Source organism: Macaca thibetana, chromosome 5 (genome assembly GCF_024542745.1).
Source record: "Macaca thibetana thibetana isolate TM-01 chromosome 5, ASM2454274v1, whole genome shotgun sequence".
NCBI lineage: Eukaryota > Metazoa > Chordata > Mammalia > Primates > Cercopithecidae > Macaca > Macaca thibetana.
This window is the reverse complement of record NC_065582.1, coordinates 102,038,919-102,065,802: the sequence shown is the minus strand read 5'-3', so window position 1 is coordinate 102,065,802 and position 26,884 is coordinate 102,038,919. Positions and strand designations below refer to the sequence as shown.

Genomic DNA, 26,884 nt, shown 5'->3' with positions numbered 1-26,884 from the left:
GTCAGCCATGAGAGCAAACTACTGATACTGATTTTCTATGATAATGACTGCCATTTGTTGAGTCTTTCCTAAACATACTACCTAAGGGACCTATCACAGGGTCTTCCATGTACCAGGCCCTGTGATAGGTCCCTTAGGTAATTCATTTCCTTCTCTCAACAACCTTATCATTGATTCATGAGTGAAGAGAGGCTGATTGCAATTAAGCAACTTACCACAGACTAAGGTAGCAAACCGCACGGCAAGACGGTAGAGGTTGACTCCCGAGCCTATACTATATATGAAAAGTAAAATAATAAAAGTTCATGGGTTTCACTTGTATAAAATATTATTCTTGCCACTCAAACTAAACCACATCCTGATTACTACTACTCACCTTGCCAACCCTAAACCTTTAATTCATGTGCCTTTCAAGGTCTAAATACAGGTGCATGGAAAACATGTTAACTGGCATTCTGAAAGAATAATATCCATGCTGAAAGGGTAGTATTTTAATTTACAGGTCTGAATAACTTTTATTTTGAAATAATTACATGATTAAAACATTCATGGTCCTAAATACAGAAAATATTTCCCAGCACTCAACCTAGGTTCTAAACTACTTTATAGTGGACTCCCTAAAAGAATACATAAGCAAAACAGATCCTTCACCACATCAGCCAACAGCCCCCCAGAAAGGAGATGAAACCAGAGCAAATGAGACATTTTTCATTAATAGCAAAGTGGTTATTCATCCTTTCCTTATACTTTCTAAACAGAGGTTCAACCCTAAGGCCATAACTACAAAGGAACAGAAGTATTTTTCTTCATCCTCAGTTGCTAGGCCAGGAGGATATGCACCTAGCACTCTAGACAAAACTAATCCGAACAAAGAGTGTTGTTGAGCTCAAGCATTTCTTAGGAAAACTAGAGATCAATCCCAGCCATCTGGTATAAACTTCCAGCCTTCTCATCTGACCATTTCTAGCTACTATGCCTGGGGCATTTTAAGTGCTCAGTAAATATTAGCTATTGTGGCAATCGTTGTTATTAATAACATCTGTTTCATCTAACCCAGAAAAATAACAAGGTCAGAATCAAAAAAAAGAAAAAAAGACTACTCCTTTGCTCCTGCTTCCAATTTTCTGATTTGTTTTCCAAAGCCTTTTTTAGTAAAACTTAAAAATTTCTTTCAAATACTAAAAGGGTCATGAGAAAACAAAAATACATATGTACGTATGTGATCTCATGATAAATGAAGGCCACCATTAGGAAATAACTCTCCTCTTAGTTTGAAAGAAGTTATGTGAGCTGTTTCTCTACTTGTGTAAAGTAATTCCACAAACTGCAGTGCTAGAATTCTGACACTCCCCTGGGTACACCTGAGTTTTGATGCAACAGAGCACCTGGGGAAGGAGGTGGCAGTGCAGGTTAACCAGGCTAGGAAATGTTTGGTCATTTGTTGGGTTCACAGTATGCTTGTCTTACCTGTTCTACATAGTTGGTGAGAGTGGGAGAGTAAATTTAAATTCCAACAGGAAATAGATATACTGTGAGGAATCTCTAAAACAGTAAGAGAGAGGGAATTTTCTTCTGGCACTTGAAAGGAATTAATTTTATAGAGTTAATCTGATGTAGGAAAAAATGGCACTCGCAACTGAAGTCTACAAAGGCGACATCTATGTTTGAATGCTCTGAAAGTTTCAAAGTGAAAAGCAATCCTTTAGCATGGAGGTGGATGATTAGAAGCAAAGGTGGGCCAGGCCCAGTGGCTCACGCCTCTAATCCCAGCACTTTAGGAGGTTGAGGGGGGCGGATGGCTTGAGCTCAGGAGTTCGAGACCAGCCTGGGCAACATGGTGAAACCTCGTCTCTACAAAAAATACAAAAACTAGCTAGACATGGTGGCACACATCTGTAGTTCCAGCTCCTCGGACGGTTGAAGCACAAGAATCGCTTGCACCTTCCAGATGGAGGTTGCAGTGAGCCAAGATCGTGCCATTGCACTCCAGCCTGGGCGACAGAGAGACCCTGTCTCCAAAAAAATAAAATGAAATAAAATAAAATAAAAACCTAAGGAGAGGGACTGACACTAAGAAGAACAGTAGGAGCCTATTAGGAGAAAATCCCAAAATGGAGCCTGAGACTCCCAGTAGAATGGCTTATACAACTTGTTCCTTCTCTAGGATTAATTCAGACTAATGTTATGCCCTTTGTTACAAATACAGAAGACCAAGATCACTAGATTCTTTGCTTAAACACTGCTGGTGGGAAAATAAATTAGTGCAACCTCTATGGCTAACAGTAGGGAGATTTCTCAAAGAATTAAAAGTACATCTACCATTTAATCCAGGAATCTCACTACTGGGCAACCACCCAAAGGAAAAGAAGTCATTATATTGAAAAGACAACTGCACACATATGTTTACCACAGTACGATTCACAACTACAAAGATATGGAATCAACCTGTGTCCATCAACTGATGAATGGATAAAGAAAATGTGGTATGATATATGCCATGAAATACTATTCAGCCATAAAAAAAAAAAATGTCTTTTGCAGCAACTTGGATGGAACTGGAGGCCATTATCGACGGAAATGAAGTAACTCAGGAACAGAAAACCAAATACCACATGTTGTCACTTCTACGTGGGAGCTAAGCTATGGATGTGCAGCGGCATACAGAGGGATATAATGAACATTAGAGAATCAGAGCAGGGTGGGGAGTAATGAGGGATTGAAAACTACCTATTAGGCACAATCTACACTATTCAGGTAATGGGTGGACTAAAAACTCAGACTTCACCGCTATAAAATTCATCCATGTAACCAAAAACCACCTGTACCCCTAAAGCTATTGAAATAAAAAAATTAATAAATAAATAAAATTTAAAAATAAAAGAGGCTGGGCATGGTGGCTCATGACTATAATTTCAGCATTTTGAGAGGCCGAGGGGAGTGGATTACTTGAGGCCAGGAGTTCAAGATCAACTAGGCCAACATGGTGAAACCATGTCTCTACTAAAAATACAAAAATTGCCAGGCGTGGTGGTGCCCGCCTGTATTCCCAGCTACTCAGGAGGCTGAGGCAGGAGAATCACCTGAATCTGGGAAGTAGAGGTTGCAGTGAGCCAAGATTATGCCCCTGGACTCCAGCCTGAGCAACAAGAGTGAGACTCCATCTCAAAATTTTAAAAAAATCACTATTGGCCGGGATCGGTGGCTCACGCCTGTAATCCCAGCACTTTGGGAGGCCGAGGCGGGCGGATCACAAGGTCAGGAGATCGAGACCACGGTGAAACCCCGTCTCTACTAAAAATACAAAAAATTAGCCGGGCGCGGTGGCGGGCGCCTGTAGTCCCAGCTACTCAGGAGGCTGAGGCAGGAGAATGGCGTAAACCCAGGAGGCGGAGCTTGCAGTGAGCCGAGATCGCGCCACTGCACTCCAGCCTGGGCGACAGAGCGAGACTCCGTCTCAAAAAACAAACAAAAAATAAAATAAAATTAAATTAAAAATAAATAAAAAAATTTAAAAAATCACTATTATTTTTATAGGTTTTAGGACACTTGCTGAAAATGGCCCTACTGCCATTTTGTACATAGGCCTCACCCACCTTAAGTAAAGTTAAGCTCTTTATCAAATACGTGGGCCAGCAAGGGCCTTACTTAGCACAATGCTGGCTGAAAGCAGCCTCAGCAAACTCTGGCTACATAAGTACTAAGTAAGCAACACCTACCAGTCCCAGTAAGCAAGACATGCAGGCTATAGAATCATAGTGTGTTACGGAAAAAAAAAAAAAAAAAAAAAAAAGCCACACATCCAGGCATCAGCAGGTCCTAGAGGCCTTAATGAGAACAGAGTGTCAGCAGGGTGTCAGCAGATATTGGCAGACCATACAGGCCCCAGGTCAAAGGTGGAGCAAACAAGTAACTCAATAGCACAGGCTTCTGGAAAACAACGAACTTTGAAGTGACAGGAATCTAGACTGGCGTCTCATCACTTCCTTAAAAGTTGCATCACCTTGAGGCAAGGTGCAGGGGCTCATGCCTCTAATCCCAACACTTTGGGAGGCCAAGGCAGGTGGATCACTCGAGCCCAGGAGTTCGAGACCAGCCTAGGCAATAAGGCGAAACCCTTATTTTGGCAAAAAATGCCAAAACTAGCTAAGGCAGTTGTGGGCGCCTGCAGTCCTAGCTACTCCTTAGGCTGAGATAGGAGGATTGCTTGAGCCCGGGAGGTCGAGGGTGCAGTGAGCCGTGATTGGGACATTGCACTCCATTGACAGAGTTAGACCTTGGTCTCAAAAAGGAGAAAAAAAAAAGCTGTGTCACCTTGGGTAAATTACAGATCCTTCACCTAGCCCCCAGTTCCCTCAGAACTAAAACAGAGATTTGAAAATGTACCCAACAGGCCGGTCGCGATGGCTCACGCCTGTAATCTCAGCACTTTGGGAGGCCGAGGCGGGCAGATCACGAGGTCAGGAGATCAAGACCATCCTGGTTAACACGGTGAAACCCCGTCTCTACTAAAAATACAAAAAAATTAGCCGGGCACGGTGGCGGGCGCCTGTATTCCCAGCTACTCGGGAGGCTGAGGCAGGAAAATGGCGTGAACCCCGGAGGCGGAGCTTCCAGTGAGCCGAGATTGCACCACTGCACTCCAGAATGGGCGACAGAGCGAGACTCCGTCTCATAAAAAAAAAAAAAGAAAGAAAATGTACCCAACTAAACATGCACCTGTAAGCCAGCCATTTCTCTCCTGGATGTATTTACTCCAGAGAAATGAGAGCATATGCCCAGATAACACTCACGGCAGCTTTATTTGTAAGCACTGAGAACTGGAAGCAACCCAAATGTTTATCGATAAGTTCCCAGCTAAATAAAGTGTGATATATCCTGACAACAGAATCCCACTCAGCAATAAAAAGGAACACACATGCAGTAACATGGATGAATCTTAAAATAATTATGCTGAATATAAGAAACCAAAATATAGTATATACTGAATGATTCTATCTATATAAAATTCTCAAAATGCAAACCAATTTATAGTGCCAGAAAGCAGATCAGTGGTTGCCTAGAGGCTGGGGTGGGAGAACAGTGAGAAGGGATGGATTACAAGGGGCACAAGGACACTCTTGGGCCAATGGCATGTTCATTAGCTTCACGTGAGGGTGTCCCACAGGTGCAGACACATGTCAAAACTCATCAAAATTGTACACCTTAAGCAGGTGCAGTTTATGTCACAGCCAATTACACCTCAATAAACCTGAAAAAAATATATGGGTCAAAGAATCTATAAAAGAGAACAGCAGAATCAAATCCCTTGAGCACTCTTCAAAAGTGGCACCTTTTTGATCATTTGTGGTGACTCACACCTGTAACCCCAGCACTTTGGGTGAATCGCTTGAGTCAGGGGTTCAAGACCATCCTGGGCAACATGGCAAAACACTGTCCCTACTAAAGATACAAAAAAATTAGCCGGGCATGGTGGTGCATGGCTGTAATCCCAGTTACTCAGAAGGCTGAGGTGGGAGAGTCACCTGAGTACAGGAAGTCGAGGCTACAGTGAGCCATGATCACACCACTGCACTCCAGCCTAGGCACTGGAGTGAGACCCTGTCTCAAAGGTGAAAAAAAAAAAGTGGCACCTTTGCAACAACCTTTTTAAAAAAATTATTAGAGACAGGGTCTCACTCTGCTGCCCAAGCTGGAGTGAAGAGGCATGATCATAGCTCACTGCAGCTTCAGACATCTGAGCTCAATCCATCCTTCCACCTCAGCCTCCTGAGTAGCTGGGACTCCTGGCCGTGCCACCACACCTGGCTTCGACAATTTTTAAAGTAATACAATCATTTATCCAACAAATACTGATAGAGTGGCTACTCTGGGTAGGTATTATTGTAGACACTAGAGACAACACAGAGAAACACAGGCAAATAAAAAAGCAAGCAAATAAATAACTGCAGAGAGTGATGTGAGTGCTGTAAAGGAACTCAAACAAGGTGCTGTCACTGCAAATGACTGAGTAAAAGGAAAGGCCAATTTCTCTGGGGGTGGTAGGGAGGTCCCAGGAGGCCTCCCGCAGCAGATGTTATTTCAGCCAAGTCCTCAATAATCAGGAGGCAGGCCTGCAAAAATGTGAGGGCTGAGAATCTTGGGGAAAATAAGCAAGAACAAAGGCCCTAAGGTGGGAACAAGTCTGATATGTCGGAAACAGAAAGTAGGCCATGGTGCTGGAGCCCAGTGGGGCTGGATGATGAGTGGGAGGAATGAGGTCACAGAGCAAGGCAAGTGTCAGAAAGCACAGGGCCTGGTAGGCCGTGGGGAAGGGCATTACTCAGGGAAGTGACAGGATCTTTTTGGCAATAACATGATTGCCATTTTTAAAATATCACTGTGGCTGTTGAGGACAGACTATAGGAAAGTCAAAAATGAAAGCAAGGAGGTCAGTTAAGAGGCATTCTCCATATTCCAAACAAGAGATGATGGAGACTAGGGTGAGGATGATAGAGGTAAGAGAGAAATTGATACATGTGGGATATATTCAGGAGATACAGCCCATGATACTTGCCAATAGATTGGACCAAAGAGGAGATGAGGGACCTAGAGGAATCACAGATGACTCCCTGGGTTTCTGGCCTAAGCAATGGAATAAAAATTGTGCCATTTACTGGAATGGGAAAGAAGATAACTGTTCTTAGAACTACAATGAAAAGAGGTTATTAAGTACAGTGGCTCATGCCTATAACCTCAGCTCTTCAGGAAGCCGAAGCAGGAGGATCATTTGAGGCCACGAGTTTGAAGCTGCAGTGAGCTATGATGGTGCCACTGCACTCCAGCCTGAGCCATGGATCAAGACTGTGTTTCTAAATAAAATAAAAAGATGAAAAGAGGTTAGGGAAACCTCTGTCCTAGGGAAAGCAAGATCCTGAGACACAGACAATGAGCAAAGGGGAGATTTTCTCCCTCCATTCTTGCTGCTCTGTCAACTGATGGCGTAAGTCCTGCCTCATAAGAGCCTGGCCCAGCCCCCGCCCCCGACTTTCTTCTCCTCCTGATGTTAGAACTCTGCTCTGCTCTTTCTCACCCCTTTCTCCCTTGCAGGGTTGTGGTAAGGACTAAAGAATATAAATAGAATGCCTAGAAGAGTTTCAAGTATATAATAAATTCTTGTTAATTTTTTTTCTTCTGTTTGTTCTTTGTTATTAGATAAAACATTTTCATGCATAAAATTGTAATACACTTTGTCAACTGAAAATAAAAAGATTCCATAAATTCCAATCATTCACTGTTAAATTTCCATGCTGAGTTCTCTTTCCCATCTTGCAAGATAGTGGGTGAAAAGGTTGAGAAGCCAGATCCTAAGAAGAAACCAGAAGCCAAGAAGGCTCATGCTGGTGGCAAGTTACAAAGGGGTAGCCTCAAGACTAAAAAGCCCAGGAAGGAGAAGCCCCATTGCAGCTGAAATCCTGTCCTGGTCAGAGGAATTGGCAGGTATTCCCGATCCGCTGTGTATTCCAAAGCCCATGTACAAGAGGAAGCACTCAGCTGCTGAATCCAAGGTTGGAAAGAAAAAGGAAAAGGTTCTTGCAACTGTTACAAAACCAGTTGGCGGTGACAAGAACAGTGATACCGGGTGGTGAAACATCACAAAATGCCTAGATATTATCCTACTGAAGATGTGCCTCGAAAGCTGTTGAGCCACGGCAAAAAACCCTTCAGTCAGCACGTGAGAAAACTGCGAGCCAGCATCACCCCGGGACCATTCTGATCGTCCTCACTGGGCGCCACAGACACAAGAGGGTGGTCTTCCTGAAGCAGCTGGCTAGCGGCTTGTTACTTGCGACAACCTCTGGTCCTCAACCAAGATCCTCTACAAAGAACACGCCAGAAATCTGTCACTGCCACCTCAACCAAAATCGATATCAGCAGTGTAAAAATCCCAAAACATCTTACTGACGCTTACTTCAACAAGCAGCAGCTGCGGAAGCCCAGAAACAGGAAGGTGAGATCTTCAACACAGAAAAAGAGAAATACGAGATTACAGAGCAGCGCCAAATTGATCAGAAAGCTGTGGACTCACAAATTTTACCAAAACTCAAAGCTTTTCCTCAGCTCGGGGGCTACCTGCGATCTGTGTTTGCCCTGACGAGTGGAATTTGTTCTCACAAGCCAGGCACGGTAGCTCACGCCTATAGTCCCAGCACTTCAGGAGGCGGAGGCAGGTAGATCACTGGAGCTCAGGAATTCAAGGCCAGCCTGGGCAACATGGCAAAACAGCATCTCTACTAAAAACACAAAAAAGAAAATTAGCCAGGTGTGGTGATGCACGGCTGTGGTCCCAGCTACTGGGAAGGCTGAGGTGGGAGGATCAGTTGACCCAGGAGGCAGAAGTTGCAGTGAACCAAGATCACGCCACTGCACTTCAGCCTGGGCAACAGAGTGAGACCCTGTCTCAAAAAACAAAAGAAAAGAAAAGAAAAAGAAGAAAAAAAGAAATTTATCCTCACAAACTGGTGTTCCGAATTTCTTAAAAACCTAAGTAAATAACTGATTTTAAAAATTATATGCCAAACTATTTTTCATTAAAAAAATTACAGCACGCAGGCCGGGTGTGGTGGTTCATGCCTGTAATCCCAGCACTTTGGGAGGCCGAGGCAGGTGGATCACTTGAGGTTAGGAGTTCGAAACAAGCCTGGCCAACGTGGGTGAAACCCCATCTCTACTAAAAACACAAAAATTAGGGCCGGGCATGGTGGCTTACGCCTATAATCCCAGCACTTTTGGAGGGACAGGCAGGCAGATCACAATGTCAGGAGATCAAGACCATCCTGGCCAAGATGATGAAACCCCATCTCTACTAAAAATACAAAAAAAATAGCCACATGGCAGCACACGCCTGTAATCCCAGCAGGAGAATTGCTTGAACCAGGGAGGTGGGGGTTGCAGTGAGCCGAGATCGTGCCTCTGCACTCCAGCCTGGGCGACACAGCAAGACTCCATCTCAAAGAAAAAAAAAAAAAAAACTTCAGCATGCAATTCACCTGGGGTTTAGATAACCAGTTCATTTTTTTCTCATGATCTGCCTCTTCTATGCTACTTCTATTTTATTCTGCATAGTTTCCTGGATGAACTCAAACACATCCATGGTTTCAGTTTTCATCTCTCCGCTTTCCCTTTCCTGAGCAGCACACCTGTAAAGCCCCCTCTACTGGACATCTCCAGTCGAGTGTCTCCTGAGAGCTTCAAACACCAATCGAACGAAAACAAAATGTATCTCCTACAGGCCCAAGACAATTCTTCCTTTCCGGTTCTCTCTGACGACAGCATGTACCCCATGGCCCAAGCCCACAATCTAGAAGTCATCCTAGGCTCCTCCCTTTCATTCACTCGCATCGTTTTTCCCAAGCTGTGCTGTGATTTCTACTTCTTCCACGACCCCTGAGTCAGAGCCGCACCATCTACTCCACCTTCACTTCCTTAAGTCATGTGCTTTGTCACACCTGGATTACTGGGAGAGCTTTTCACATGACAGATGGAGATAAAAAATAAGCAGAAAAACAGCCTTGAGGGAACACATATGATGCAGGGAGAAGAAATCTATTTTGTATCCTCACAGATAAGAAAAACTAAGCAATTATGAATAAAACAGGTTACCTTTTACAAAGGAGAAAGGCAAGTGTTCAGAGAAAAAAATAAAAATATAGTAGCAGAAAAGAAAAACTTATGGTGGTTGGAGGACAAAACTGAAAGGATCTCCCACAAATTGCAGCAAAAGGCAAAGGGATAAAAAACAAGAGAGAAGGCCGGGTGCGGTGGCTCAAGCCTGTAATCCCAGCACTTTGGGAGGCCAAGACGGGCGGATCACGAGGTCAGGAGATCGAGACCATCCTGGCTAACACGGTGAAACCCCGTCTCTACTAAAAAATACAAAAAAAAAAACTAGCCGGGCGAGGTGGCGGGCGCCTGTAGTCCCGGCTACTCGGGAGGCTGAGGCAGGAGAATGGCGGGAACCCGGGAGGCGGAGCTTGCAGTGAGCTGAGATCCGGCCACAGCACTCCAGCCTGGGTGACAGAGCGAGACTCCGTCTCAAAAAAAAAAAAAAAAAAAACAAGAGAGAAAAGATAAAAAGTTAGAAGACCTGTGCAGTACATGAATAATAGCACTTCTTCTAGAAAGTGTAGGGAAAACAAAAAGATAGAAATATATACGAATTAATTTTTAAGATAATTTCCTGGCCGGGCGCGGTGGCTCAAGCCTGTAATCCCAGCACTTTGGGAGGCCGAGACGGGCGGATCACAAGGTCAGGAGATCGAGACCATCCTGGCTAACACGGCGAAACCCCGTCTCTACTAAAAAAAACACAAAAAATTAGCCGGGCGAGGTGGCGGCGCCTGTGGTCCCAGCTACTCGGGAGGCTGAGGCAGGAGAATGGCGGGAACCCGGGAGGCGGAGCTTGCAGTGAGCTGAGATCTGGCCACTGCACTCCAGCCTGGGCGACAGAGCGAGACTCCGTCTCAAAAAAAAAAAAAAAAAAAAAAAAAAAAAAAAAAAAAAGATAATTTCCTAGAAGTGAGGGGCATGAGTTTCTAGATTGCAAGGGTTTGAAGCATGTCAAGTAAAATGGATAACGGTAAGAGTAGCTAACATGAACAATATTAGGGCTTCCTCTGTGCCAGGCACTGTTCTAACTGCTTTAATATATTTAACTCATTTCCTTGTCAAAACCATCATTATCCACACATGTAGAAATTAAAGCTGAGAAAAATTGAATAACCTCTCCAAGACAATACAGTCAGTAAGTGATAAGACTGGCATTCAACTGCAGCTGGCCCGTGCTGTACACTGAGTGCTCTAAATCACTGTACTACATTGGATGTGAATAGACTTACACCGCGATTCCCATCAGGATACTGGGATCTAGGCGAAGATGCCATAAGCTTCCAGGGAGAAAAAGCAGGTCTCAAGGAAGGATCCAGAGTAAAAATGGCTTCGGAATGCTGACAATAATAAAACTAAAAATAAATGAATGGGCTGGGCATGGTGGCTCACACCTATAATCCCAGCATTTTGGGAGGCCAAGGCAGGCGGATCACCTGTGGCCAGGAGTTCAAAACCAGCATCGCTAAACCCTATCTCTACTAAAAATATAAAAATTAGCCAGGCGTGGCAGCATGTGCCTATAATCCCAGCTACTAGGGATGCTGAGGCAGGAGAATCGCTTGAACCCAGAAGGCAGAGGTTGCAGTGAGCTGAGACTGGGCCACTGCACTCCAGCCTGGGTGACAGAGCGAGACTCCGTCTCAGAAAAAAAAAAAAAAAGAAATGAACAAAGCCTTCAAAATTTTGTAGGAACATTATTTACAACCTACAATGCTATACATAGCCAAGCTATCAATGACATCTTCAGAGTAAAATAAAGACTCTAGACAAGAAGAACTCAAAAAATTTTCCTCCCATGTACCCTATCTCAAGTAACTACTGGAGAGGATGCTGCACCAAAATAAAGCAGCAAACCAAGAAAGAGGATGATCACACAAGAAACAGGGGCATCTGCACAGAAGAGAGTGAAGCGAATCCCCAGGAGGATAATGTCAAAATCACAGAAGGAGAGTTTGCTCTGAGTATGAAAATAAACAGTCCAGGTTAGAGCAGGACGAGACTTCTTACGGGCCTTCTCAGGATGGTGAAATAATAAAATACATCAGAACGTTTTGAGAGGACTAACAACTGGCAAGGAGCATGGGGTTAACAAATAAATATTTCATGATAAATGCATGGAAAACTAAGCAGTTACTAAATCTAATTACTAAGTTTCTAAATCCTGCAAAAAGCAAGTAACGGAAGGAAAATTAATCATAGTTTACTACATAGATCTGTTCTGAAATGTTCATGTACTGCTGTGGTATGAATGTTTATGTCCCCCAAATATTGTATGTTGAAATCCTAATTCCCAGGGTAATGATGTTAAGAGCCTTTCGGAAGGTGATTAGGTCACAAAGATGGAGCCCTCATGAATGGGACTAATGCCCTTATAAAAGAAGCTCCTCAGAGCTAGCTGGTCGCTTCCACCATGTAAAGACACAGCTAGGGAATTGCGTATTCAAGAAACTGCTCCCGTCTTCACATACGTTCCTATCCTCGTGGATAGGAACTATCTATGAGGAACAGGCCCTCTCCAGGCAGCTGCTGACTCCTTGATCTTGGACTTTCTAGTCTCCATAACTGCAAAAAATAAATTTCTGTTGTGTATAAACTACCCAGTTTATGGTATTTTATTTTATCAGCCCAAATGGACTAAGACACCTAGTCACAATAATGTTAACATTTAATACTGATCTAAGACAAATTATAATGTAATCTAATGATATATTTGAGGGAATAGGAAATGTTCTACATCTGTGGTAAGGTTAAGAAAAAAATAGGCCATGCGCGGTGGCTCACACCTGTAATCCCAGCATTTTGGTAGGCTGAGGCGGATGAATGACTTGAGGTCAAGAGTTTGAGACCAGCCTGGCCAACATGGTGAAACCCGGTCTCTACCAAAACTACAAAAATTAGCCGGGTGTGGTGGCATGTGCCTGTAATCCCAGCTACTAGGGAGGTTGAGGGAGGAGAATCACTTGAATTCGGGAGGCAAAGGTTGCAGTGAGCCAAGATTATGCCATTGCACTCCAGCCTGGGCAACAAAGTGAGACTCCATCTCAAGAAAAAAAGAAAAGAAAAGAAAAGAAAATGTTATCATCTATATTGGGAAGTCAATAGATTGTGCCTAGAAAGAAAAGAAAAAAAAGAAGAAGAAGTAGTAATACCAATGTGTTATTTCAAGTTTTCGAGTTACGGAGGTAAATAACAAAATAGGTAAAAAGAGGTGAAATTAGTTGACTCTACAGTAGAAATGAGTGGTAGTGGCATAGAAAACTATTATTTTATTTATTTTTTTATTTGTTTTTTTTTTTTTTTTTTGAGACAGAGTCTCAGTGGCGCTATCTAGGCTCGCTGCAACCTCTGCCTCCCAGGTTCAAGCAATTCTCTTGCCTCAGCCTCCCGAGTAGCTGGGATTGCAGAAGCCTGCCACCACGCCCAGCTAACTTCTGTATTTTTAGTAGAGACAGGGTTTCACCGTGTTGGCCAGACTGGTCTCGAACTCCTGACCTCAGGTGATCCACCCACCTCAACCTCCCAAAGTGTTGGGATTACAGGCATGAGCCACCGTGCCTGGCCTATTTTATTTTAAGACAGGGTCTTTCTCTGTTGCCCAGGCTGGAGTACAGTGGTACAATCATAGCTCACTGTAACCTCAAATTCCTGAGCACTCAAGGGATTTTTCCAAGTGGCTGGGACTACAGTCATGTGTCACCACATCTGGCTAATTTTTTTTTTTTTTTTTTTTTTTTTGGCTTTTGTAGAGATGGGGTTTCAGTCTTTTTTCAGTCTGGTCTCGAACTCTTGGCCTCAATAAATCCTCCCACCTCAGCCTCCAAAAGTGCTGGGATTACAGGCATAAGCCACCATGCCCAGCTTGGGAACTACTGTTTTAAAAAACAAATCTTTATTTAAAATACATTTATAGAAGCCGGGCAAAGTAGCTCACGCCTGTAATCCCAGCACTTTGGGAAGCCAAGGCAGGTGGATCACCTGAGGTCAAGAGTTCAAAACCAGACTGGCCAACATGGCAAAACCCTGTCTCTACTAAAAATACAAAAATTAGCCAGGCGTGGTGCGTGCACCTGTAGTCCCAGCTACTCAGGAGGCTGAGGCATGAGAATCACTTGAACCCAAGAGGTGGAGGTTGCAGTAAGCCGACATTGCACCACTCCAGCCTGGGCAACAGAGTGAGACTCAGTCTCAAAAAAATAAATAAATAAAAATAATATAAAATAAAATACATTTATAACTGGCAATGTTTAAAAAGAGAAACAAACTGAGTTCCATTGAAATTAAGAGATTTTCTCATGGATATACAACTAATTGGGGCAGGGAAGACTCTAGAACCCAGATCTACTAAAACCTAGAGTTTTCTCTCTATTACTATCTTATCTAAATCTGATTTTTAAGAAATTAAAACTAACAGCAACAATGCCAGATATATTGTGCAGTAGATTTGTGGGCTTTAGATTTTAAAATATTTACAGTTTTCAAATAAAGTATTGGAAGTATTATCCCTGGGACTAGATGGATTGGTGACAGTGACCTTAAAGGAAAGAGTACAGGCCACTCAGTGGGATGTGAACTACAAAAATAAACATACAGCATGAATCTTGTCACAGTCCAAAACATATATTGATACAGCTGGAGGTTGCTAATTTTTTTAAAGAAAATTGAATTGGTTTTGATTTCCAAAGAAATGAAAACACACTAAATTTCTGCTAAAGGCTATCTTTGGTTGTGTAATCATAAAATGGTCTGTTTCCACATTTTAACCAGTTAACAATCCAGCTGTAATATTTATGATACTTGCTGAGATGGAGGAAAATTAGTCAAAATGTCAGAAAGAACAAATAGGAGAGGACAAGTGTGGAAAGGAAGTGGGAAGAAAGTAGAGTGGGTAATCTGGTGAAAGCTCCAACTCCCAGACTTTCAGCCAAGAAACTTTGGGAGTGTTTCTGGTTGGCAGATCAGAGTCTTACACAGAGTACATTGGAATTTTATGAGGCAAATTTGGACTAGGAATGTGGATGTTCCACCTTCTCAAGTCACGCAACCAAGGCTATATACAGAGCCTGGGTTCCCGACAACTTTTTCCAGGGCTGAGGATCACTAAATCAAGTGAGTCACTCACATCAAAACTCCTGAAACAAAGTGCTCTTCATTTGTGCCATATGTCACAGATGGAAGAAAGTATCGGGATAATTTAGATAATGGCTTCTAAATATGTTAAAGCAGCAACCACCAGACACAACTCCCTAATCTGAGGTTAAACAATGGGCCTACATGGATTATAACCCCCAGGAATGTTTTGACTGGTCCGCACATTTATAAAATTGGAAATCTACATTTATAAAATCTGTCTTTCTATAATTACAGATGTACTGATATGTTATCTAGAATTTACTTCAAAATAACCCAATAGTGGGGACTGGGGTGTGGAAAGTGAGTGAGTATAAGTGAAATAAAATTGGCCGTGAGTTGATAAGTGCTGGAGCAAGGTGATAGAGACGTAGAGATTCATTTCTTATTCTTACTACTCTTGCATGTTTGAAATTTTCCACAATAAGGAGTTGCTTGTGTTCTTTTTTTCACCTTTATTTTCAGATTCTCTCAAAAAATTGGAAGAGCTTCCCCTTGGGAAAATCAAACTGGAAGATTATCCCCTCGATGCCACTCTAGCATGACACTGACAGGCTGGAGCTGAGCAGCTGCTGCCCCTTTGGAGAAGGTGCATGCTCTCCCCTTCTCCAGTCTCTGCACTCCCTGTATGGCTTCACTGGACCATCTTGCTCATTTATGCTACCGACTTAATATTGGAATGAACAGGTTTGTAACCTCAAACTTATCCATAACCCCCAAATCCCAGAGTGATAGCAATGTATCAAAAATTGTATATTTGCAGAGTGGTATCAGTACAGTGGCAGAATAGGAAGCTTCAGATCCTCATTCCGCAAGGAAGACAGTGACTTAACAATATACAAACCGAACTGCTTTTGTAAGAACTCCAGAAACAAGTTAAGAGGTTGCAGCACCTCAGCAAGTGCATTGAAATGGGTAGGAAAATTCATGGCATTTGACCTGCCCTAGCCATTCCTTCTCCCATGCACAAGGTGGTACAATCAGGAGAAAAATTCTAACCCCATTTTTTCCTCAGGAGTGAAAGAGATGAATGCACTGTGTATCCAACATTCTGGTTTTTCAGTGATGCTGCTCAAGGACTTGGTTCTATCTTACCTGACTTGGAACAGTGACCAGAACAGCAGTTGGGATGCCAGGTTGGGGGGCCATTGAGAACAAAGGCAAGCTCCACGGTTTGTTACGGCACTAGAGGGAGTGTAGTACCATAGACAGACACCAGGAAAAGCAAACGATTATGAGCTCCAGTGAAGAAGCAAGCAAATCTTTTTTAACTGGGAAATTATACACACAAGCCCAGAGAAGATGCATTTCCAGAAAGGTCTGAGAGGTCCCCATACACTCTAGCCAGGCTGACTGGTGAAGACCCTCCCCTGCATTAAGCCAATGTCTAAAGAGTGGGAGAGGTAGCTGTTTTTTATTTGGCTTTGGAGGTTTTGGTTCTTTTGTTTTCTGTTTTTTGTTTTTGTTTTTGTTTTTTGAATGCCCGAATCTCAACAAAAGGTCACAAGGCCTACAAAGAAACAGGAAAACATGGCCCAATCAAAGTAACAAAATAAATTTCCAGAAACCAACCCCCAAAGAAATGCAGGCCTATGATTTACCTGACAAAGGATTCAAACTAAACATCTTAAAGATGCTAAGTGAGCTAATAGAGAAGATAAACAACCAAACAGAATCAGGAAAATGATACATGTACAAAATGAGAATATCAACAAAGTCACAGAAACCATTTTTTTAAATCTGAAGCAGAAGAATACAATAACTGAATTTTAAAATTCACTAGAGGAGTTCAATAGCACACTGAATCAAGCAGAAAAAAATAGAGTCAGTGAATTTGAAGTCAGATCACTTAAAATTATTGAGTCAGACAAGCAAAAAGAAAGAATGAAGAAAAGTGAAGAAAGCCAAAAATACTTCTAGAACACCATCAAACAGACCAATATATGCATGATGGGAGACCCAGAAGGAAAAGGGAGAAAGGAATAGCAAGCCTACTTGAAGAGATAATGGCCAAAATCTTCCCAAATTTGAGGAAGAAAATGAACATACAAATTCAAGCAGCTCAACAAACTCCAACGAGGATAAACCAAAGTGATCCAAACCAAAACACATTATTATCAAACTGTCAAATGTCAAAGACAAAGAGAGAATCTTGAAAGCAGCAAGAGAAAAGTGACTCATCTCATACTAGGGAGATCTTATTAGACTATAAGCAGTTTGTTTTGTTTCTTTTTTTTTTTTAAATTTTGAGATAGGATCTTGCTCTGTCACCCAAGCTGGAGTGCAATGGCATGATCATAGCTCACTGCAGCCTTGAACTCCTGGGCTCAAGCAATCCTCCTGCCTCAGCCTCTGGAGTAACTGTGACTACAGCCACACACAACCATGCCTGGATAATTTTCTTTTTATTTTTTGTAGAGATGAGGTCTCACTATATTGCTCAAATTGTTCTAAACTCCTGGTCTCAAGCAATCCTCCCACCTTGGCCTCCCAAAGTTCTGGGATTACAGGCATGAACCACCGAGCCCAGCCTACCAGCAGATTTTTGAGCAGAAGGCCTGCAGGCCAGGGCCAGGTGTGGTGTCTCACACCAATACTCCTAGCACCTTGGGAGGCCAAGGTGAGCGGATCACTTGAGGTGAGGAGTTTGAGACCAGCCTGGCCAACATGGTAAAACCCCGTCTCTACTAAAAATACAAAAATTAGCCAGGCATGGTGGTGCTACTCGGGAGCATGAGGCAGGAGAACTGCTTGAGCCCAGGAGGCAGAGGTTGCAGTAAGCCGAGATTGCGCCACTGCACTCCAGCCTGGGTGACGGAGCGAGACTCTTTCTCAAGTAAAAGAAACCCTCCAGGCCAGAAGGGAGTGAAGTAATATATTCAAAGTGCTAAAATGGAAAAAGCTGCCAACCAACAACAGTACGTCTGGCAAAACTGTCCTTCAAAAATTTTTAAAAATTAAAACTTTCCCAGATAAACAAAAGCTGAGGAGGTTCATTACCACTAGGCCTGAGCTGAGATCCGGCCACTGCACTCCAGCCTGGGTGACAGAGCAAGACTCCGTCTCAAAAAAAAAAAAAAAAGAAATACTAAAGAGACTCCTTCAAGTTGAAACAAAAAGACATTGGACAGCAACACAAAACCATAGAAAAATATAAAACTCTCTGGTAAAGGTAAATATGTAGATAAAATATAGAATTAGGCCAGGTGCAGTGGCTCACACCTGTAGTCCTAGCACTTTGGGAGGCCAAGGCAGGCAGATCACCTGAGGTCAAGAGTTCAAGACAAGCCTGGTCAACATGGCAAAATCCTGTCTCTACTAAAATTAGCTGGGCATGGTGGCGCATGCCTGTAATCCCAGCTACTCAGGAAGCTGAGGCAGGAAAAGTGCATGAACCCAGGAGGTGGAGGTTGCAGTGAGCCGAGATCACACCACTTGACTCCCCTGGGCAACAGAGTGAGATTCCATCTCAAAAAAATTTTAAAAAATTGTATATATATATATAATTCTATACTATTGTAAGTAGTGTAATGTTGTTGTATAGATCACTTTTAAGTTTGGCATAGAATCTAAAAAACAAAAGCATAAAAAATAACTATAAATTATGTTAATGAATACACAATATAGAAAGATATAATTTCTAACAGCAATGCCAAAGTGGGGGAAAGTGGAGAGGTAAAGAACTAGAATTTTTGTATGCCACTGAAGTTGAATTGTTATCAGTTTTAATTAAATTGTTATAACTTTAAAATGTTTTATGTAAAAATGGTATATTTGTTCATTCTGACCTTTGGCTTGAACTGTTTTAGTCCCATATTCGGTCATATCATGGCTATCTCCTGATTTTAAAAAAGTACCCTATCATACAAAGACTACCAAAAAAAATTAGCCATGCATGGTGGGATCATAAGCAGCTATAGTTCCAAGTAGCTGGGATTGCTTGAGTTTAGGAGTTCAAAGTTGAAGTGAGCAATGATCATACTAGTGCACCCCAGCCTGGGCAACAGAGCCAGACCCTGTCTCTAAAAAATTTTTTTAATTAAAAAAATAAAAAATAAGAAAGCAACTATCAAGTGCATTCTATTATGGATCTTTCACCATCTGATTTTTTTTTTTTTTTTTTTTTTTTTTTTTTTTTTTTTTTTTTTGAGGAGTTTCACTCTTGTTTCCCAGGTTGGAGTACAATGGTGTGATCTCAGCTCACTGCAACCTCCACCTCCTGGGTTCAAGTGATTCTCCTCCTGCCTCAGCCTCCCGACTAGCTGGGATTACAGGTACATGCCACCATGCCTGGCTAATTTTTTGTAGTTTTAGTAGAGATGAGGTTTCACCATGTTGGCCAGGTTGGTCTTGAACTCCTGACCTCAGGTGATCCACCCATCTCAGCCTCCCAAAGTACTGGGATTATAGGTGTGAACCACCATGCCCAGCCCTGAAAATGTTCCATCAATGAATGTCTATTGAGTAACTATATAAGTTAGGCATTGGAACACTAACATAAGAACGTTCCTTTCCTGCTGTTAGGGCATTTCAAGAGAGAGAGACATACACACATATTACTCAATTTTGCAATGTAATTTTATTTCAATATGTGCAGTTTTCAGAGGCTCAGAAACATCTGCCTAAAATCATGATTAACAGAATCTTAAAGCTAGAAGCAGGACTCCTCTCTCAAGAAAATCATGAAGAACTAAAGCTTTCTCAAATTCCATCTTTTCTCAAGGAGCGTTAAAATATTTTGTTCTGGCAAACTTTTTACAAACAGATACATGTTTCATTCATTTTCAACATTATGAAAAAGAATATGTGATCTGAGAGATCAAAACAGATGCCTCTTTATCAACTAAGATAGTCCATAAGGTTAAGGAAATAAAACTTACTATAGCATCAAGGGGCTCAGGGCTCAGTTGGCATGACAACTTCCTAAATTCTTACCCCTAGAAGAAAAACTACACTCTTGCTAAACTCCATACCAACAGGAGCTATCACAGCCCTCCTGACCCTGATTTACATCCCAGACCACTGCAACTCTGATTCAACAGAGGACCAGCCTTACAAACCTTCTTTTATGAAAAGCAACTGCAGACCTTAAGCCAGTTTCTACCAGCTTATACAGGCTGCTCATGAACTGTCTTTGTGCCCTGTAGTTCACTTTTGATGTAGAGCCAAACTCCACCTTATTTTAATGCTAAAACCCCATCCCAAAGTGAACATGGGAAGTACGTTACATATATGTTTGCCCATTGCACATGTGCTTGACTACCTTCATACATATGTACAGCTTTTCCCCCAAAACCTGCTGAATACGTATTACTTTATTGCGTGATACAGGCCCTGGGAGGCCTAAAATCCAGCCTGCGCTTTCCCTCTTTGAAGAAAGAGCACCTTCAGTCCACTCCAGAGACTCTCTTCCCAGTTCGCTAACTGACATCACCAGTAAAACTCTCCTTTCTACTATTTAGCCATCCTGAAGGTCTTTTGGACAACAGATGGAAGCATATTACTTATACTCCCAATTAGTGCCACTAACTGAAAGTGCCAGGTTGTGAAGTGAGGTATGACATGCTTAGGGCTCCCTGGTGGCTCCAGAGGGCAGACCACAAAATGATATCTATGCTCCTGGGTTACACAGTGGGGACATCAGGATGTGACATTTTTGCACACAAATTCTCCATGCTACTTTTACGAGAAAGACATAAATGACAAGTTGATTATCAGGGATGATGACTTTTAAAGAGAAATGATCAGGATTTTCCATAGGTACAGCGGCCTTAATTTGAACTAAAAATTCAGGTCAGATGGTCGGGCAAGTAGTACATATATATTGTAAGAATAAAACCAAATTTTTTAAATTTCAAGACTTCTGGTCTGTACAAAGGTCAAGAGAGTCAGCCCAATATAGATTATACCTAGATTATAATGATAGTGATACTCACAGTAATGGCTAACACCAGAGTAATTCTCATTGTGTGCCTGGCAGTTTTCATTTAATCCTATGAAGTAGGTATACCTGTATTACCCCGATTTTACAAATGAGAAAACAAGCAGAAACAAGGTAACTTATCCCAGCTCACATAGCAATAAGCAGCTGAGCTAGGATTTGAAGAAAGGCACCCAGGTCTAAAGTCTATACTCTTGCACAGTATGCCACAGTGCCTTTCATAATGAAATGAAGCTAAGATACTAGAAGATCAGCCAGGCACGGTGGCTCACACCTGTAATCCCAGCACTTTGGGAGGCCAAGGTGGGCAGATAACTTGAGGTCAGAAGTTCAAGACCACCCTGGCCAATATGGTGAAATCCCGTCTCTACTAAAAAATACAAAAATTAGCTAGGTGTGGTGGTGCATGCCTGTAGTCCCAGCCACTCGGGATACTGAGGCACGAGAATTGTTTGAATCTGGGAGGCAGAGGTTACAGTGAAACTTCCACTCCAGCCTGGGTGGGAAAAAGAAAATACCAGAAGAACCTAAAATGCTTACTAAATCATCTAAAAAACACTACACTGTGCTCAAAAGTAACATTAATATCCAAGTATGCTTTATTGGTTCAAATGCTAGAAGAATTGGTTCATCCAAATCCAATACTTTCCAGTTAATCAATTCCCCATCCCCCAGTCTGTGTTTTTCTCATAAGACCTTCTGTGTATTTTCATGTCACTTTCACATAACTATGTGTGTTCCATATGCTTCAGGGTCATTCCAGATAGAAAATAAGAAATTAGGCAGAAGGAAAAAGATTGACTTTTTTTGTTTTTGTTTTTTGAGACACGTTTTCACTCTGCCCTCCAAGCTGGAGTGCAGTGGCATGATCACAGCTCAATGCAGCCTCAAACTCCTGGGCTCAAGGGATCCTCCCATCTCAGCCTCCCAAGTAGTTGGGACTATAGGCACAGCACCACGCTCAGCTAATTTTTTAATTTTTTGTAGAGACCAGGCTGGTCCCAAACTCCTGGGCCCAAGCGAGTCTCCCACCTCAGTCTCCCAAAGTACTGAGATTATAAGCATGAGCCATCACCTCCAGCCTGACAATTTTTCTAGGAGAACAAAAACAAAGTAAGTCCTACTTGCTACTTTAAAGTACCACATGTGAATATTCAATGATGTTTCATTGAAATTGGAAACTAGAGAAGTACTAAAAATGAAGTCTATTATTTTTCTTAACCAAATGAAATGTTTCAGTTTATCATTTTTAAGAGAATTTCTCTCTTGCCTTCTTTTTGGTCCCTCCTTGGGATCTCAAAGATGCATATTCAAGAGGTCTTTTGAAAACAATGCAGCTGAAGAAATTTCCTCTTCTTTTAGTTCAATTTTACAAAAATTAAAATGAATAGCACAAACGACTCAACTCCAAATGCATTTTCATCTACTTACAGTGCTGTAGCTTGTGATACAAGGAACAAGAGTGTGTCAGGGACTCAGAAGATCTGTCAGAGCTGGCCATTAACCCACAGCTGTGGGCAGTGGCCCATCCACCAGTGGGCATTCAAATATCTGCCCCGAACTTTACACAGTGAAACGTCCAGAGACCTTCGTCCCATTTGGATGCAAGAGACAGAGTACAGATTCAGTCATGAGCTGACTGTCATTTAGATGGAAGAGGTCTTCTCAAACCGGCTGGCCTTTCCCTCAGGAGAAGCTTAATTTCCTCAGATGTATTTTCTTGACATTTCAGTTTACAAAGACGCTTCACTTCGTACTCCCTTTCGAGTTTGATGGCTGAAAAAGAAAATACACAAAACAATCTGACATACATTTTTCATCAGGCATAACTAAGTCAAAACTGAATATCATACAGCAAAATCCATATGCTTGAATAATAAACAAGATGACAGAGCTACAAAGATAGGAGGTATGGGTGTAAATACACAGATTTAAACATTTCTCTGATAAGCAAATGACACACACAATTTATAACTTATTAAAGCAGAACTTAAGGAACTTACATTCTGCAGAAGGGAGCAGTCCATCTTTAACGGTGTTACATTTTGTGAGCTGCACAGAACCACCAAATGAAATTTCTTCCAAGAAAGGCAACTTGATATTGGCTAGGTTTGTGTACCAGTTCTTTGCAAGCAGTGCAAGATCCCAAGGTTCCTGTCTGGGGCAAAAATTCATTAATGCATTCAATAAATGTTGATTAAGCACCTACCATGTGAGATGTAGAAGACATTAATTCTCCGTTCCATCTGCCACTAGACATTTTGGTTTATGGGGTGGGGAGCTGTTCAGAATTTTCCAGAGTTGTAATTCCAGACAGGAGAGGGAGATTTATGTTAACTAATATAGAGATAATACTGAACAATGACCAGAAATTACACCAGGAACTTTGATTCAGCCTCCATGAAGTCAATCCAGTCTTTCCATGTAAGAGGATGTAGATGCCTATAATCCCAGCACTGTGGGAGGCAGAGGCAGGAGGATCGCTGGGGGCCAGAAGGCCAAGACCAGCCTAGGCAATGTAATGAGATCTCATTTCTACAAAAAATCAAAAAATTAGCCGAATATGGTGGCACAGGCCTGTGGTTCCAGCTACAAAACAGGCTGCAGCAGGAGGATCACTTGAGCCCGGGAGGCTAAGGCTGAGACTGCACTGAGGTGACAGAGTGATACCCTGTCTTGATAAAAAAAAAATAAAGATCTCTAGCTGGGCATGGTGGCTCATGCCTGTAATTCCAGGACTTTAGGAGACCAAGGTGGATCACTTGAGGACAGGAGTTTGAGACTAGCCTGGGCAACAAAGTGAGACCCCATCTCTACCAAAAATAAAACAAATTCACCGGGCACTGTGGTGCGTGCCTGTCATCCCAGCTACTCAGGAGGCTGAGGTGGGAGGATCACTCAAGCCCAGGAGGTACACAACATTCCAGCCTGCACTTCAGAGTGAGACCCTGTCTGGAAAGAAGGAAGGAAGGAAGGAAGGAAGGAAGGAAGGAAGGAAGGAAGGAAGGAAGGAAGGAAGGAAGGAAGGAAGGAAGGGAAGGAGGGAGGGAGGGAGGGAGACTGAGGTGCAGAGAACAATTTGCCCAAGGTCACAAAGCCATTGGTTGTGAAGTTGGGATCTGAACCCAGGAAGTCAAACTCCAGAATCAGTGCTCTTGCCTATTAGGCTATACAAGATATATTGGAAGGCGGTGGGCAGAGCAAAGTTCAATATGATTCCATGTGTTAAAAAGACATATGTGTGTGTGTATACATGTGTGTGTCTTGTGTAGCCACAGAAATTCTAGAAAACATATAAGACATTGTACCTCTGAGTGGAAATCAGGAATGGGAATGGGGAGATATATCATTTTTATCTACCTTTCATACGCTAGATGTTTTTAGTGTATTGTTTTTACAATCCTTTAAAAACACTGAATCAAAAAAAAAGCGCCAGGTAGGGAGTTACCTTGGCAAATGAACTCTAAAGAGCGCTACTACCATTCTGTTCCCCTTGACTTGGCTATTCTTATAAATAGTATGATATCAAATACTATCTTGAGAGAATGAAAGAGAATGAAATCTCTGGTGTTACAGAGATTGTTCATGACATAAAGTTCTGCATAACTAAAACCATGGAATCGGTGCTTTAAGTCATTCTCAGAAATAGGAGTATCTTCACATAAAAATTATGTTTATAATGATACTTAGTATAATGGTACTTGTCCATAGTTCAAGGTCTAAACACATACTAAACTGACAAAACTAAACAAAATGCAACAGTGAGTTTTCTCTGAATTTCCTATAGCTCTGGTTTTATAATCCCATAGGGAATCTTCATTTACTTCATAGAATATTGTTTAAAAGACAAATTCAGTTGACACCTAATCAAATGTTTAAGAGAGGAAAAGACTGCACTACAATATCACAGAGTGAAACTACTGTGTGGTTGCAACACGTGCTCACGATGCGTTCACTGGATGACAGGCAATGTGCAAGTACTTTACATACATGACTTCATTTATAATCCACACCGCATAGCCAATTGTTATATGCATCTTGCAAATGCAGAGATCAAGGAGGAAGAAGGTGGCCTTAGGGAACTGGGGGCAGGGCCAGGCTTAGAGTCCAGGTCTTCTTGATTGGAAACCATCCACTGCCTGCCAAAGTATACAGGATACAAAACCAACCCTTTCTGCCAGCTACTTAGGTGCTCTGTTAAGATACATCTGACACCGGGGCATTTTTTTGGTAGACGCGGAGGATCTAAACAAAGTTTTTGTTTGTTTGTTTGTTTTTTGTTGTTGTTGAGACAGAGTCTTGCTTTGTCGCCCAGCCTGGAGTGCAGTGGCCGGATCTCAGCTCACTGCAAGCTCCGCCTCCCGGGTTCACGCCATTCTCCTGCCTCAGCCTCCTGAGTAGCTGGGACTACAGGCGCCCGCCACCTCGCCCGGCTAGGTTTTTGTATTTTTTAGTAGAGACGGGGTTTCACCGTGTTAGCCAGGATGGTCTCGATCTCCTGACCTTGTGATCCGCCCGTCTCGGCCTCCCAAAGTGCTGGGATTACAGGCTTGAGCCACCGCGCCCGGCCCTAAACAAAGTTTTTTAAAAGATGTGGGTGGAAGCAGAAAATGCTGTCTTGGAACAAGAAGACCCCGAGTCTAGCCCTGACATTTCCTTACTACAGGACTGTGACTTTGATCAAACTTCTCTGAACCTCAGTTTTCTCACTTGAAAGTGTTGTTGTGTTGTAAAGACCAAGTAAGATAATCAGGAATGGGATTAACTTATAAAAGCAGTTGCGTTAAAAAAAAAAAAAAAAAAAAAAAAAAAAATTCAGAACCCAGACACCTGAAAATACTTCATATAGCCCAGTATCTCATGAGGAGCATAGAGCGTCCAGTCATTTTACTTAACAAAGACACTCCCCACCCCAGTCAATGCTTACCCTGATTTTAAATATATATATATATATACTTACACATTATAACAACTGCCCCGCAAAATGGTTTTCACTGTGTTCTTTCTTGGCAATCCATACGCCATGGCGAGTTATTACAGTACGACTTCCTTACGTAGGTGCCTGATGGAATGTCACAGATAACTCTGTTCACTTTACCTGAAATGATTGCAACGCACCTAATTAATGCTTCTCACATGAATATTTTGTAGCCAAACAATAGAAAAAAAAAATTTTCTGAATGTCAGAAAGTCCTTAATAAGTGTTCAATGAACTTGAACCCCAAATGTAAAACCATGTTCTCTTTCATTTTTCCATGAACTCATTTTTTCATTTCTTGCCACCGAATAAGAAGAAAATGCCAGGCAAGTTTCATCATCCTGAGACAAAGTTTCGGTGTCGTGCTCTCTGCCCCTGCCTGAGCCTGCCAAACCAGCTCCAACACCGCTGCGCCAAAATGTGTCTGACCGTGGCAGTGCTGAGCGACCAAAGGCTCTGCCTGCACAGGAACCACCCGCCCCAGCCCGGGCACTTTGAGCAGAACAATCTTTCCCAGGTTTTCCCTCATTCAAAACTCTCAGCACCACTCCCGCGCCCCGCCCTTGCACGCCGATTCGGGGCGAGTCTCTTTCCCTTCCCTGGACGCGCAGAGCCCGGGAGGAACCGGTTCCCGGGACGGGTGGGGGCCTCGGCAGCCTACAGAGCCCGAGGCTAAGGGACCGGCCTCAGCCTCGGCTCCTTCCCACGCCGGAGCCCCACCCTGCCTCCGACTCGCCAGGAACGCGCTGCGGGCGCGGGGCTTCCAGGGTGGCGGGTCCCAGCGAGCCGGCGCTGGCTGCTTGGTTACCCGGACTCGAGGGGCTCAGAGGGTCGCGGCCGGGAAAAGGAGGACAGAGCGCGCCGCGCTAACCGCACATGGCCGCGCACACGCCTCGGGGCCGCGCCGCGGGCACACGCGTCCTTCCCGCTCGCGGCGGGCGCCGAGTGTGGGGCTCCCCGCGTCACGCCGGAGCCTCAATAAAGGGCTTTGTGGGGCCCGCCCCACCCGTCAGGGAGGGGACGCGGGGCCCGGGAGACGCGCCCCCGCGGGGTCAGCTCTCTGGCTACAGGGCCCAGGCAGGCAGCGCTCTCGGAACCCAGCCAACCAGCCAAAGAGAGGGCTGTAAGCCAGACCTTTCCTGGGAAGGACGCTTTCCAATGTAGGGGGCTGCATCCAAGCGATCTGGACTTTG

The 26,884-nt window shown here is 43.1% G+C and overlaps 1 protein-coding gene and 1 pseudogene across 2 annotated transcripts in view; one reads left to right on the top strand and one right to left on the bottom strand.

The window, feature by feature from the left end:
• Window positions 1-26,638, bottom strand: part of C5H4orf36 (chromosome 5 C4orf36 homolog) — a 29,055-nt gene extending 2,417 nt beyond the window's left edge. The window contains exons 1-4 of one of the 2 annotated variants that reach the window (XM_050790513.1): window positions 26,500-26,638; window positions 25,674-25,811; window positions 22,717-22,871; window positions 22,145-22,489 (exon numbers count right to left, since the gene is read on the bottom strand). In XM_050790513.1, the coding sequence (XP_050646470.1) occupies window positions 22,356-22,489; window positions 22,717-22,871; window positions 25,674-25,738 (354 nt within the window). In that variant the 5' untranslated portion in view covers window positions 25,739-25,811; window positions 26,500-26,638 and the 3' untranslated portion in view covers window positions 22,145-22,355. Of the gene's footprint in view, window positions 1-22,144; window positions 22,490-22,716; window positions 22,872-25,673; window positions 25,812-26,411 lie in introns of both variants that reach the window. The other variant, XM_050790512.1, reaches the window with a different exon arrangement.
• Window positions 6,486-8,516, top strand: LOC126954420 (60S ribosomal protein L6-like; annotated as a pseudogene).
• Window positions 26,639-26,884: the final 246 nt, after the last annotated feature.